Source organism: Ochotona curzoniae, unplaced genomic scaffold (genome assembly GCF_017591425.1).
Source record: "Ochotona curzoniae isolate NIBS_2020 unplaced genomic scaffold, NIBS_Ocur_1.0 contig_1, whole genome shotgun sequence".
Lineage (NCBI taxonomy): Eukaryota > Metazoa > Chordata > Mammalia > Lagomorpha > Ochotonidae > Ochotona > Ochotona curzoniae.
Genome location: NW_024464918.1, coordinates 44,998,713 through 45,013,638, shown reverse-complemented (window position 1 = coordinate 45,013,638; position 14,926 = coordinate 44,998,713). Strand labels below are relative to the sequence as shown.

Genomic DNA, 14,926 nt, shown 5'->3' with positions numbered 1-14,926 from the left:
TGTGACATAGTAACGGCGTTGCCAGCATCACATGTGGGCCCTAATTTGTGTCCCTGCTGCTTCACTTCTGATCCAGTTTCCTGCTTGTGGGGTGGAAGACGGTGGGGAATGGCTCAGGTTTGTGAGCCACTGCTCCCGTCGGGGCGATCTGGAAGAAGTTCTGGCTCCTGGCTTCAGATCAGCTCAACTGCCCGTTGAGGTTATTTGGGGAGTGAAGCAGTGGATGGAAGCTCTCTCTCCTTCCCTCTCTGTCTCTCCTTCTCTCTGTAAGTCTACCTTTCAAAACAGAATAAACAGATAGGGGCTGTTTGTAGTCTTACAGAATTCTTCTTTTTGTAACTTTAAAGTGGTTTTTGATTTTTTATATTAAATAAGAGCTACTGTTTTATGGTTTTGTTATTTCCTGTTTTATTTGGAAAACCAGAAGTAACAAATGTATTTCTCTCAATTTCCTAACTCACTAAAATGAAGTAATATTGAATTTATAATCTGCCAAAATGGAAGATGACGTTTCAACTGATCAAAGAAGGAGGGCACAATGGCAATTATTGGCCTTTAAAAATTAATATTTTTAGTTACTATTTTTTTGTTAAAGTTTTATTATTTGGAAGGAAGAGTTACAGAGGGAAGGAGAGATGGAGATCTTCCATCCATTGTTCTACTCCGCAAGTGACTGCAGTGGCCAGAGCTGATCTGATCTGAAGCCAGGAGCCGGGAGCCTTGCTCAGGTCTCCCATGTGGGTGCTGGGGCCCAAGGACTTGAGCCACCCTCTGGTCCTTTCCCAGGCCACAGTCAGGGGGCTGGATCTGAAGTGGAGCAGCTGGGACACAAACTGGCATCACAGGGGGTGGCTTAGTGTGCCACCATGGTGCCAGTGCCAAGGTAATCTTTTTAGTGATAATAGATCTGAGTTTTTTTTTTTTAAGTGCTTCATTGGAATTTGGAAATCTAGATGAAAGTTCTCTGGTTCAAACAAATGGCAGTGACCTGAGCACAGAGGACAGAGAGCTGTTGAAGGCTTATCATCATAGTTTTGATGATGAAAAAGTGGACTTGGATTTGATCATGCATCTTCTCTACAATATCTGCAATAGCTGTGATGCTGGTAAGTACTCTAATAAAGCCAAAATAAAATGTATTTGAATTTAGAAGTTGCTTATTTTGTACAAGCTTTATATATTACACTGATAGTAATAAGTGAATAATCACGTAAGTATTAGCTTAGGGTGATTTGCCAGTGAAAACTTGTGAGAATTCTTTATAGTTAGTTCTCTTGATTGTCTATGACTTCACAGTAGAATTTAATGTAAAAATTATTCTTCCCCAGGCGCAGTGTTAATTTTTCTGCCTGGATATGATGAGATTGTTGGACTGAGGGATCGCATCCTCTTTGATGACAAGCGATTTGCCGATAATGCACATAGGTAAAAGTTAAAGCTCTGTACCTGCTGCTCGAGGGAATGGCCAGGTACTATGGCTTATCTTTTTCTTTGAATTATTTACAGATACCAGGTCTTCATGCTGCATTCAAATATGCAGACATCTGATCAGAAAAAGGTATTAAAAAATCCACCTGCAGGTGTTCGAAAAATAGTAAGTTTTGTAAAATCTTATTTTCATTTTTATTACTCACTCGTTCTGTTTTTGTATTAAGAATACAATGCTGTCTTGTCGCAGATCCTCTCCACCAACATTGCTGAGACCAGCATCACAGTCAATGACGTTGTCTTTGTTATTGATTCTGGTAAGGTGAAAGAGGTAGGCATGGCTCACACACTCTCACCATCAGCGGGTGCTTTTGTAGAAGCAGCATTCACTTTTCTGTATTAGTACTATTTATTGGAAAGGCAGATTTACAGAGAAACACCCACGACAGGGAGTTACTTCCGCAGAGGCCGAGAGCCAGGAGCTTGGTCTACCCGTGTCTTGTAGGATCCCATGTGCTAGGCCATCCCCTGAGCCCTCCAGGTGTTAGCAGCAAGCTGGACTGGACACTCAGTGGTCAGGAGTTGAACCAGCAGTTCAGTATGCAGCGTGGGCGTCCTGGATGGCGGTTTAACTGGGTACAAGTCCCACAGTTCACCCCAGGCTGCTTTGTGTGTGGGTGCAGCCCCTCCTGTACGGCCCCTGATTGCTCGCCTACCGTGGGTGCTCTGGGGAGCCGGGAGCTCGCTGGAGGAAGCACGCGCACACATGTGCCAGGGGGCAGCAGGGGAATGGGGCTGCCCGCCTGCACGCTTACCTAGTTATCTGCTGCCTGCACTCTGCAATTTGAACGCTTTGAGCAATTAAAATGAAGACACTTACTAAACCCAGAATACTCACTAATTGACTCTTTACAAAAACAATTTGCCAGCCCCTTCATTCACAAATAATGAAAAAGTGATAGAAGTAATTTATTTATCAAGGGGAGAGATATTTATATTATAGAAATTAATATGTATCCTGTTTAGTGGACATAATCGTGATTTTAATTGCTGTAATTTCAATGGAATTTTTATGATTATCTTACAGAGAAATACAATTTTTAAATAAAATTCAATTATAGTGTTTGTAACTGGTATCCCTTAAGGATACCTGATGCATTTTTTGGTAATTAAACAATATAAAATTAAAGCTGATTGGTGAGCCAGTCATGCTTCAGATTTTATTACTCTACATGATGTAAGGTGATGAGGGGGTTTTGACAATCTGAGAAGTTAATCCGTCTAGCTGTTCTTTACCCAGTAAAGCACAGTTTAAACATGGTGGTTCTGCCAAAACTCATTTTACGTGCAAAAAAATGACAGATGTAGCATTTTATTTTAAAAAGCAATGTATGTTAGAAATTCCTGATTAAGCTGTTATGAAAACACATTGTACTTGCCCCGTAGTCATTTAAAAAAAACTTTAAAAAAGATTTATTTATTTTTATTGGAAAGTCAGATATACAGAGAGGAGGAGAGACAGAGAGGAAGATCTTCCATCTATTGATTCACTCCCCAAGTGACCACAACGGCCGATGCTATGTCGATCTGAAGCCAGGAGCCAGGAATGTCTTCCAGATCTCCCAAGCAGGTGCAGGGTCCCAAGGCTTTGGGCTGTCCTCAACTGCTTTCCCAGGCCACAGGCAGGGAGCTGGATGGGAAGTGGAGCTGCTGGGATTAGAACCGGTGCCCATATGGGATCCTGGTGTGTGCAAGGCAAGGACTTTAGCTGCTAGGCTATCATGCTGGGTCCTCTGTGGTTATTTTATAAAGGGAAAATTATTAAGTTACAAATGATTGAAGAGTATGTTCTAAGTTAGGAATCTATTAATTTAATTTAAAATGTTTATAGTAGATTTTCACTTTAGGTTCATTGAGGAAGTATGTGGGTAGTAATGGTTCTTTTTATTTTTTTCCTGTGTAAATTTCAGGCCAGGCTAACTTTATTAGCAGCTTAGCATTCAGTGAAGTGGAGAGAGTTAACACTTCTTTGCTGGGGCCAGAATTGTGATGCGTCTGGCTGAACCTACACCTGCAGTACTGGTGTCTCATGTGGACTGCTCTTCTTCCAGCTAGTCCCCTGCTAGTGTGCATGACAAAGCAGTGAAAGATAGCCCACGTTCCTGGGCCCCTGCACACACCTGAGAGGCCCGTAAGAAGCTTCTGGTTCCTGGTTTTGGCCTGGTCCAGTTCTCTTGCAGCCTTTTGTGAAGTGAATCAATGGATGGAAGGTCTTTCCTCTTTTTTTTTTTTTTTCCTGTAACTTCTGCCTTTCACATTCAGTTGCCTGCAAAATATTTCATAGAAAACTTTCCCTGATCTCTGTTCCATACAGTGATATATCTGATAGAAAAATCTCGAAGTAGTCAGTCATTTCTCTAATCTTGATGTCTTATTAGAACTGACTTCCATATCCAGCTGTAAAGATTTTTTTTTTTTTGGAAAGTCAGATGTATAGAGAGCAGGAGAGACAGTGAGGAAGATCTTCTGTCCGATAGTTCACTCCCCAAGTGGCTGCAGTGGCTGGAGCTGTGCCGATTCAAAGCCTGAAGCTAGAAGCTTCTTCTGAGTCTCCCATGTGGGTGCAGGGTCCCGAGGTTTTGTGCCATTCTCTACGGCTGTCCCAGGCCACAAGCAGGGAGCTGGATGAGAAGTGGGGCCGTTGGAGTTAGAAGTGGTGCCCATATGGGATCCCAGTGTGCACATGGCAGGGACTTTAGCTGCTAGACTGCTGCACTGGGCCTGAAAAATCTGTATTTTGGTAACTCAGTACTCTGTTGCAGTCAGGAGGCATTTTGAATTAAAGTTGGCCTGTTAAGATGTTGGTAATGAGCCTGCATCATGGTGCAGTGTTAAGATGCCACTTGTCATATTGGCATATATGCGTGCTGGTACAAGTCCAGCTGGTCAGCAATGAGTGGCCACAGTCCCTGGGCTTCTGTCACCTGGATGGAGTTCCTGACTCTTGACTTCGGCCTGTCCCAGACCTGGTTGTTGATAGCCATTTGGGGAGTGACCGAGCGGGTGGAAGATTGTGTTGATTCTCTGTCTCTCTTTTTATTCTTTGTTTCTTTGCCTTTCAAATAAGTAAACCTTTAAAAACATAAGATAATGTTCTGTTATTTCCCTATAAGAATGCCCTATGTGTTAACACAAAGATGATTTAAATATTGCAGAAATCATTTGATGCGCTGAATTTTGTTACAATGTTGAAAATGGTGTGGATTTCCAAAGCTAGTGCCATACAGCGAAAAGGCAGGTAATGTAGCTTTAATTTGCATTCTTTTAATTGCTTGTAAAATGGAAACATTTTCATGTTTCATTATGTATGCCATTACATATGAAATGTTAATTTTTATTAGCTTTTTCATATTATTTTTGCAAAGCAGGTCATTATAATACTTTTTAAAAACCGAATTTAAGGTTGCAAGTAGAAAGCTTGCTGATGTAGCCTAAGAAGCTTAAAAAGCAGAAGCAAAAATTCTAAACCTTTGACAAATTTCTTATATTAAAAAAGCTCTTTTAAAATCAAATAATAATAATAATAATAATAATAATAATAATCCCATTAAAATGGATAAATGACCTAAATGGGCAGTTTACTAAAATAAAAATTGTACATGTCCTATTATTACAATAGTCTCACATATACCATCTCTTAAATACCGTAATTAATGCAGATGAGTGAAATAAAATTTTTTTGACTGTCAGATTGACATTGAAGAAACTTTCACAGTTCATGCAGCATAGTTGCAAAAATATGGTCAGAAAGCTTTCTCATTTTGCTGATGGCTGGAGATTGGTGTCACTTTTTTAGGTGGTGGCTTCAACTTTTTGTTTTTCTACCCAGATTTTAAACCCCTTTGACAGTTGATTCCGTTTTTTGTAATTTGTTTAGAGTGTGCTTGCACGCATGCAGAAATATGTGTTTCAGAAGGTTCTTTGCAGTTTTGTTGTAGTCATGACAGGTCTGGGAGTGGTGAGGTGATTAAGCTGAGTGGTGCCACGTGGAGGCAGAGCAGACACCTGTTAGAAGGAAAGATGGAGAGCTGTGTGTTATAGTACAGTTGTAATACTTTGATCTGTGCTGCAAATGCGTAATGCTGCTGCTGCATCAGCGGATCTGAGACTTTCGGAGGAAGAACTGTGGACAGTCACTTCTGAAAGGCACAGGGAAGCATGACGAGGGCCTGCTGGCAGAGTGAGCAGAGAGTCGCTGCAGTTGGTTGCCTTGCTTGTTGAGATGGCACTGGTGGTGGGAAATCTAAGACGCAGTGTGTAAGGTCACAGTTCGCTTTGCCTCTCGGGCTTGTGAACTCAGATCTGGGGTGGTCTGTCCTCCGCTCAGCCTGTGCAGCCTTGCTCTTGCCGATTGAGTGACGTGGGTGATACTGCTGTGATGATGAGATGATCAGTTCTGCCTTAGAGTTGTGTAAAGTGCGCTTTGCAAACTCGATAAGTGAGTCTGGACGTGATGGTTGATATCAGGTCAATAAAATTGTTTGAACTTAAAATTTCCATTTATTTATGTTATTTTGTTTTGATTTTTACCATAACATTAGAAGGTATGTCAGGTAAGTGTCATTCATTAGTTCAGGCTGTCAATGAGATAACTCCCAGACAGGCGAATTGCCTTCTAGAAGGATTAGGGAGAGGAGAAGTAAGGATTCAAGCTGGAATGCCTGTTCCTGGCTCACCTCTCAGTCTTCTGAATCACATCGTGTCTGTGATTTCCAAGGAACGGCTTCATTCTCCTCTTCAGTCTCAATCATCTGTTTTATTTTTAAGAGCGGGACGGTGTAGACCTGGAATTTGTTTTCGTCTGTTCAGTAGACTCCGATTCCAGAATATGTTGGAATTTCAGACTCCAGAACTTCTGAGAATGCCACTACAGGTAGAGTTTTTCTTTGTAATTCTAAAAGTCATTTTCTTGTGGACGAGGGAGAGGGCCCATTTCTGTTTGCTACCATTGGACTTTACACATTTGATGTGGCAGTTGGGTGCCTGTGTGCCATGTTGTATAAGTGGCTCAGTGTCTGGCTTGAGCTGGTTCAGGTTACTGCCGGTGCAGCCCCTGGGGGCGGTGGGGACGGTGCACTGGGCTGGGTCCTGCTGCCCTGGTGGAGCCCTGGGCTGGGCTCCTGGCGTGGCCCTGAGCCAGTCCCGGTGCTTGTGCACGTTTAGAGAGCGAACCAGTGGAGGGCAATGCTTGCTCCTCTCTCCCTCCCTGTCAAAAGAAGCGAAAAAAAAAAAAAAAAGATTAGAACACTAATTTCTGAAGCAAAATGCTAATATATATATTATGAAGGATGTTTATAACATTTTTTACCCCTTGTATAATGTATTTAATTCATAAGCTTTTAAAATTTTAAAGACATTTGAGTAGATTTAAATTGTAGTGCAATTTGACAGTTTAGGATTCTGAGTTGTGTAGTTTCCCGTTCTCAGTAGGATTTGAACATAATTGCTGAGCCGCAGGGGCTGCGTGGACCTCAGTGTAAGATGCTGACATGACGTTGCTGGTTCTGGGGCTAAGTTCACTTCACTTCCTGGGCTTCCTGATGTTTTCCTATTTTCTGCTTCACTGCCATCCATGGCAGTGTGTCTAGGGGGCGCTACCCAGAGTGCATTCAGTGTTTTGGGATGGATGCCGGCTTTCAGACCTTTCGCGAGAGGCAGGATTGTGTCTCTGACAGCCTTACACCCGACATGGGCTGCTTCCCTGTGCCCGTGGCAATTTCCTTTTCCTCCTGGGATAAAGTCCACAGTTCTCCCGAGAGCCCTCATGGCCTGTCTATACCTGTGTCTCTGGCCTGTCTGTACCTGTGTCTCCTGCCCTTCCTGCTTCCTGTTCTTTACCAGCAGGTTGTTTCATGAGCTTAACTTTGTTTTTCTCCATTAGGATCTTCACACATGTGCAGTTCTCTTTCTGTGACTAGCCCCTTCCCCCTAACCTCTTTGCTTTTCTTTCATCATTGAAATCTTTTTTTTAAGATTTATTTATTTTTATTTCAAAGTTTTATTTCAAATAACTATTTATAGTTATTCTCATTGTTGTATAAGAATTCACCATAGTAAGCCGCTCTGGCTGTCCCTGTAAGCCTCTGTGTGACTCCTTCCGCAGATGGAAGTCAGTAGTGTGTTCTTCCTTTTTCGAAATGCTGTACTGTTTGATTCCCAGGAGCTTTGTTTGCACACCAAGCTGTTAGCCCCGGTTAACTGTGCCGTTGCTGATTTCCTGATGAAGGCTCCCGAGCCGCCACCAGCTCTGATCGTAAGGAATGCTGTACAGATGCTGAAGGTGGGTGTCTTAATAGTTTTAACTTTTTTAGCTTTTTATATTTGACATTTTAACTAAATGAATATGTGTAACTTATTGGTACTTAGATTAGCAGGTACTCTAAATAAATAATACTGTTAAAGCAATTAACAAAAGTTAAGAACAAATTCTTTTATGTTGGTATAAAATATTTGAAGCAAAATATTTTTAAGAGATACACAGCAAAAGGTCTATACATCTGTATTTTTTTGCTTAACGGATTTTTGAGTGTGGTTTGTGTGACAGCCCTTGGTCCTGTGTCATTCTGTTTAGACAATAGATGCCATGGACGCCTGGGAGGATCTGACGGAACTTGGCTATCACCTGGCCGACTTGCCTGTAGAACCACATCTTGGTAAAATGGTGCTGTGTGCTGTTGTGTTGAAGTGTCTGGACCCCATCCTTACCATCGCGTGCACTCTGGCCTACCGAGACCCTTTCGTGCTGCCCAGCCAGGCCTCCCAGAAGCGCGCAGCCATGCTGTGCAGGAAGCGCTTCACTGCAGGCACCTTCAGTGACCACATGGCGCTCCTCAGGGCCTTCCAGGTATGGCGGGGGCTGCTCCAGAGCGAGCACGTTGAAGCAGGATTCTGGCAAGGTGTAGCAATGGAAAGAATTATAATGATTTCTGTTATTTGGTAATCACTATTTTTATTTCTGAGATAACATTTTATATTATTATTATTATTATTGATTGTTATCATTACAGTCAAAAGTTAAATGCTCCACTGAATAAAGTATCCAACAAATGAGAGGTGAGACGGCTGTGGTCCAGCAGGAATGTAGGCAAGGATTATAAACAATAATCAAGTACAGAGATGTCTGTTTACTCGTATATGTCACAGTAGCTCAGAAAAAACCTTTCTTGATCGCTTCTCGTCCTTTCGGCTGCGATCAAATGTAGTATCATTCTTACAGATTAAAAATATTTCCTGATGTTCATATATTAAACATGTCCGTTTTTCTTTGCATTATTTCCCCCTCGTTTCCTCCGTGTATGAATATGTGTATTTATATATTTATATGTAATACTTATCTTTCTTTTTTTTCTTTAACTCATGTTGGATAAAAAATTTTTTATGCTCTAACATTTTATTTGAATGTTGTATATTATTTAAAACATACAAAACAAAGGTTGGAAGAAATTTTAAAAAATCTATTATCTGTTGATTTTTAAATTTTTTATTTACTTTAAAATTTAAAAAAATATGCATCTACAGGCAAGGAGCAGGATGAGATGGGTGACTTCCCCGATGCCCACACGTACCTGCTGGGGCTGGGCTGAAGGCAGGAGTTGAGGCCGTGTCCCCCTCGAAGGCAGCGGACACCTTGTTTGCTTAGCCATTATCTGCTTCCTCCCTGCGGCTGCATCGCAGGCAGCTGCAGTGAGAGCAGCTGGAGTGAGGGCAGCTGGAGTGAGGGCAGCTGGAATGAGGGCAGCTGGAGTGAGGGCTGCTGGAGTGAGGGCAGCTGGAGTGAGGGCAGCTGGAGTGAGGGCAGCTGGGGTGAGGGCAGCTGGGGTGAGGGCAGCTGGAATGAGGGCAGCTGGGGTGAGGGCTGCTGGAGTGAGGGCAGCTGGGGTGAGGGCAGCTGGGGTGAGGGCTGCTGGGGTGAGGGCAGCTGGGGTGAGGGCTGCTGGGGTGAGGGCTGCTGGAGTGAGGGCAGCTGGGGTGAGGGCAGCTGGGGTGAGGGCAGCTGGGGTGAGGGCAGCTGCAGTGAGGGCAGCTGGGGTGAGGGCAGCTGGAGTGAGGGCAGCTGGGGTGAGGAGCTCCAGGACGGAGTGCAGTCCTGCCCTGTGTGTTTTTTAGGGTGCCAGCTTTTGTTTGCTGCTCTAGGCACTAGGCTAAGATTATAGGTCAAACTCTCAAGATACTGAGAAATTGAAGAGAGAGATTAAAGGGAAGAGATAAGAAAAGTAGGACTCTGAAAAGAAATAAAGTGTAATTTAGAGATTCAGATGTGTGGGAAATAATTTCTTGAAAAGATAGACATTTTTGCCTTAAATAAATTCTATTTAATGTAGCTTATATCTGTACAATTTTTAAAAATTTGCTTTGTGCAGTAGGTACTCTTTCAGGCATGTAGGATTTTTCTAACATTTAAAAAGTATTTATTTGAAAGAGATTGGAAGCCAGGAGCCAGGAGCCTCCTCTGGGTCTCCCACACCAGTGCAGGGTCCCAAGGCTTTGGGCTGTCCCTGACAGGCCAGAAGCAGGGAGCCTGATGGGAAACGGGGCTGCCGGGATTAGAACCGGTGCCCATATGGGTTACTGGTGCAATGCAACGCAAGGACTTAAGCCACTAGGCTACTGTGCCAGGCCCATACATACATAATTTAAAAAGCAATAATCACATGTTGCTTCATGTGTGCTGCAGAACAGTGGCTGTTTCTTTGCTGCTGGGTGTGTTAGCTGCTGTGTGTTAGGGTTCAGCAGGTGAAGGGTTACCAGTGGGAGCTGTAGAGTAGATTTCCTCTCTGCACTTTGCTTTTCCATTGCTTCTAAAACAGAGGACAATTACTGCTTTGGTTTTCCAGTTATACTCTAAAGCCAGAAAATGATTTTCAAAGGGAGCTTATTTCTAGAAGTGCCATTTTCCATTCGCACATTCGGGGATCGGTAAGTCATGTCTGGAGAGCCAGAATGGCGGAAGTCTTAGATGCAAGTGGATTCATTTGGCTTAGTTGAAAACCTGCCACACTTCTGTGGAATAAAATTAGCAGGTGCATCTGAGAAGGTAGATATTTTGTATAAACTGATCATTTAGGTTATTTGACATTTAGTTCTCATTGGTATTTTATAAACTTAATGACTTTATAGTGTTTGAGTATAGATTGGTGATAAATTTTAAATTTATTTGATAGAAAGAAATGGAGCCAGAGAAGAGAAAGGGAGAGAACATGCAATCCTTTGCTCCCATGTGTGGATTCACTGCTGCATTTCTGTGGTCTTGGGGTCTGGAGCCGGAGCCGAGAACCCCTTAGTTCTCTTACAGTGGGCAGCTCTCCTGCCTCCCAGCGTCTGCGTTCGTTGGAAGCAGGAGGCGGGGACTGGAGGAGCTAGGGCTGTGGCCACACGCTCTGATGGTAGATGCTCGATGCCAGATGCCTGCCCTCAGGGTCAGTTGTGCTTAATCATAAGCGATATGTTTTATGGAATAATTAGGATAAGGAGACTTGACCGTGAGTGATTACTGCGGTGGTTGTCAGTTACTTTGTTGCTTCCTTGAAAATTAATTGATTGAAAGCTCGTCTAGTTATGTAACTGTTGTGTTTTTATAGGCATGGCAGAAAGCGCGAAGTGATGGCTGGGAACGAGCCTTTTGTGAGAAGAATTTTCTTTCACAAGCTACCATGGAGATCATTATAGGCATGAGGACACAGCTGCTTGGTCAGCTTAGAGCATCAGGTAAAGCCTTTTCCCCAGGAACCTCTGCAGACTGCCCGCAGACGCCTGGGTGTGGCTGTCACAGTGGTGGATGCTGTCCCCCGGGATGTTTCTGACTCGTTCCGTCTCATGTTCATGAACTCGTTTGTAGACTTCGACATGACCTCCACGGTGCTTTGAGAGTAGGTGTGTTGGAAATTCTGTAACTGAGAGAGTGTGAACAGAACTGCTCCCCTTTGATACTGTTGACAGGGGAAATTTATCTTTTTTGGTGAAGATAAAGTTAGATCTTACTCTTATGCTTTATTAATATCAGTTAATGAAATAGATATAATAGTTTTGTGAAATGGGAATTACATAAGTTTGAGCTGATACGAATTCTGTTTTTTATGTTTTTAGAATCTTAAAACTGATAATTGAAAATGCTTAAATTTTTTTTAACAATTTATTTTGTTTATTAGAAAGAAGGATAGACAGAAAGAGATGATTCATTCTCTGATTCCACAGCAGGCAGGGCCCAGACAGGCTGAAGCCGGGGCTCCCTGCGCGGAGGCCCAGGGCGTGGGGTTGTTTTCTGCTGTTCCCAGGCGCCCTCCTGGGAGCTGGAGCGGAAGCCGCGAAACTAAACCTCAGACCAGCACTCTGAATCTGACGCAGGCGTGGCACGTGGCAGCTTAAGGCGCTGCGCCACAGCGCTGGCCCCCACACTGGGTTTTTTTCCAAGAGGATTCCATGGTGTTATTTCCTTTTAAGCTTGCTTTTTTGATTCATTGTTATTATCTTTGTTAGTTTTAGTAGCATAGTGTGTTAAAGAAAAAAAGGTACTAGAGCCTGATTTCGTGAGTTAGCTGAAGTGCCAGAAGCGTAGAAGAAACAAACCGGGGAAGTTAGAAGTTGTCTTCAGAGTGAAGATTTTAAAATTCAAACAAGATTGCTAGATATTTACTTCCCTCCAGCATTAATGTCAGACCAGAATGTTATCAATAATGGGTTAGGTGTCCAGCTGTGACCCTAATGTGTTTCTGACAGTTTTTGAAGTTTATTGCAATCCTGTGTTTGTCAAAATCTCGTGAGTCTCCTGCAAATCTTGTAATGATGCTGGGTGAATCTAAACTCAGAATTCTGTATGTCAGAGTTTGCAGAGCAGAATCCGATAGTTACTGTGGAATGGGAATATCATGGAGCATCCTGGGTTACACAGCTTTGGTCCAAATGTGAAAGCATCCTCTGTACTGTAGAAGACATTGGTGTGGTTTCTCCTCCTCTCTAGGCTTTGTCAGAGCACGAGGTGGTGGGGACATCCGCGATGTTAACACCAATTCCGAGAACTGGGCTGTTGTTAAAGCCGCGTTGGTGGCAGGCATGTATCCTAATTTAGTCCATGTGGACAGAGAGAATGTAGTGTTGACAGGGCCAAAGGAGAAAAAAGTACGCTTTCATCCCACTTCAGTTCTCAGCCAGCCTCAATATAAAAAGGTAAACATTTTTAATAACTCTCAGGCCTCGAGGTGAAATTAGTTTAGGTGGTTGAAGGTCAACAAGAATGTTCTAGCTATCTTCCTTCTTTAAGATGTTAATTAGTCATATGTGTGTAATTAAAACATTGGGACAAATTTTTGAATCCTAATAGGTGGAAGAAATTAAGTTGGAAAAGTTCTGAAGATTTTATTCTAAGTTTAGAATGATGATTTGCCTTAATTTCTGCCTGGATCCTAAGAGTTACATCACCTATTTCAGTGAATGACTTCCCACTAAATTTGGTGGTAAGTGAAGTTTTATGATTTATTTTTCTCATAGATCCCTCCAGCCAATGGTCAGACGGCAGCAATTCAGGCCCTGCCCACCGACTGGCTCATTTATGATGAGATGACCAGAGCCCATAGAATAGCCAACATCAGGTGCTGCTCAGCAGTGACCCCGGTCACCGTGCTGGTGTTCTGCGGCCCCGCCAGGCTGGCGAGCAACGCCCTTCAGGAACCCTCGTCCTTCAGAGGTAAAGTGGTTATGAAAACTGCTTGGCATGAACGTTTTACTGAGCCAAACCAATTGTGAAATTACAGGAATTTAGGTAATAGCATGCTTTGACGCAGTAAAACTACTGGGAAATGTCAAGGACTACTGTTGTGTGTGTTTTTTTTTTTAAGAAAGATTTATTTATTTGAAAGGGAGAGTTGGAGTGGGTGAGAGAAAGAAAGGGAAAAAGAGAAAAAGGGAGGGAGGGAGTGAGGGAGGGAAAGAGAAAGAGAGAGAGGAATCTTCCACCTGCTGGCTCACTCCTCAAGTGGCCACACCAGCCGGAGTTGGGCGGCCAGAACCAGGAGCCAGGAGCTTCATCCAGATCTCCTGTGTGGGAAGTAGGGACTTCTTCTTTTTTCAATATTTATTTATTTTTCTTGGAAAGTCAGATATACAGAGAGGAGGAGAGACAGGAAGATCTTCTGTCCGTTGATTCACTCCCCAAGTGGCTGTAGCAGGGACTGGATTGCAGTAGAGCAGCCGGGAGCTGCTGGGTGCTGGTGCTGCAGGCGGTGCCTCACAGCTGGCCCTAGAACTCTACTGTCCTTTAAATGGGTTTTTTTGAAGATTTATTTTACTGGAAAGTCAGATATACAGAGAGGAGGAGAGACAGAGAGGAACATCTTCCATCTGTTGATTCACTCCCCATGTGGCCACAGAGGCTGGAGCTGGGCCGAAGCCAGGAGTTAGGAACCTCCCCCAGGTCTCCTATGCGGATGAAGGGTCCTAAGGCTTTGGGCTGTCTTTGACTGCCCTCCCAGGCCACAAGCAGGAAACTGGATGGGAAACAAGGCCACCAGTATTAGAACCAGTGCCCATATGGGATCCTGGTGCGTGCAAGGCAAGGACTTTAACCACTAGGCTACCACTCTGGGCCCTTAAGTTGATTTTTTAAGGTAACTTGACATCAGTTTGTGCATTTTTAATTCATCATGCTGGTGGGAAGAAGTATAATTTCGACTTGAATTTAAACAGTAGTTTAAGTAAAGGTAGTTGTTTCTAAGAAATAATAATAGCTACCCAAATTCCCAGGACTGCTATTCAAACATGTTTTAATATTGTACTTTTCAACTTGTTTATCTATTTTATTTTCTTGCATATTTTAGATTATTTTACTCAGATCATTTCATATTCTGTTCTTTTCCTTCTATTGGATATCACATTTTTTGAAAAACATATTTTAATGTTATTTTCCATGACTTTAAAGCATATTGTATTGATTTGAAACACATACTTACAGAGTGGGAGAGAGGTCTTCCTTCCCACATGTGTGTCAGGAGCCCAAGCCCTTGAGCCGTTTGCTGCTGCTTTCCCAGGCATGTTAACAGGGAGTGGATCAGAAGTGGAGCAGCTAAGACTTGAACCAGTGCCCATATGGAGCTATTTTCTTGTTCAGAAATTCACCAGCGTTTGTCAGGTACCTCCTGTGTATCAGATACGGTGCTAGGCATTGAAGGCCGGGCGGTAGACAGGGTGTCCTGTCCTCAGGAGTCCACATGGTGGAGAGAGTGGAGAGGCAGGGAGTGCATAAGCTGTGCGGCACTCGGAGAGACTGGAGAGGACGGACTCAGGGCTGAGCCCCTTCCAGGGGAGCCTGGCCGGGGACCCGAGGAGACGTGCGCTGGGGGAGGCACCGGAGCCCGGCTGCAGCTGAGTTGAGAGCTGGCTCGTGAGGGGTGCGTGGCTCAGTGAGAAGGACAATAGAAGACCTGGACCACTATGATGAGTGCTTGTAACG

The 14,926-nt window shown here is 43.4% G+C and overlaps 1 protein-coding gene across 1 annotated transcript in view; it reads left to right on the top strand.

Moving 5' to 3' along the window:
- YTHDC2 (YTH domain containing 2) overlaps nucleotides 1-14,926 on the top strand; it is a 54,488-nt gene that overhangs the window by 22,773 nt on the left and 16,789 nt on the right. The window contains exons 13-23 of the mRNA XM_040973242.1: nucleotides 928-1,106; nucleotides 1,329-1,425; nucleotides 1,507-1,594; nucleotides 1,679-1,759; nucleotides 4,644-4,726; nucleotides 6,256-6,361; nucleotides 7,649-7,768; nucleotides 8,060-8,332; nucleotides 11,067-11,193; nucleotides 12,443-12,648; nucleotides 12,970-13,165. Coding sequence (XP_040829176.1) covers nucleotides 928-1,106; nucleotides 1,329-1,425; nucleotides 1,507-1,594; nucleotides 1,679-1,759; nucleotides 4,644-4,726; nucleotides 6,256-6,361; nucleotides 7,649-7,768; nucleotides 8,060-8,332; nucleotides 11,067-11,193; nucleotides 12,443-12,648; nucleotides 12,970-13,165 — 1,556 coding nt within the window. The remainder of the gene's footprint in view (nucleotides 1-927; nucleotides 1,107-1,328; nucleotides 1,426-1,506; nucleotides 1,595-1,678; nucleotides 1,760-4,643; nucleotides 4,727-6,255; nucleotides 6,362-7,648; nucleotides 7,769-8,059; nucleotides 8,333-11,066; nucleotides 11,194-12,442; nucleotides 12,649-12,969; nucleotides 13,166-14,926) is intronic.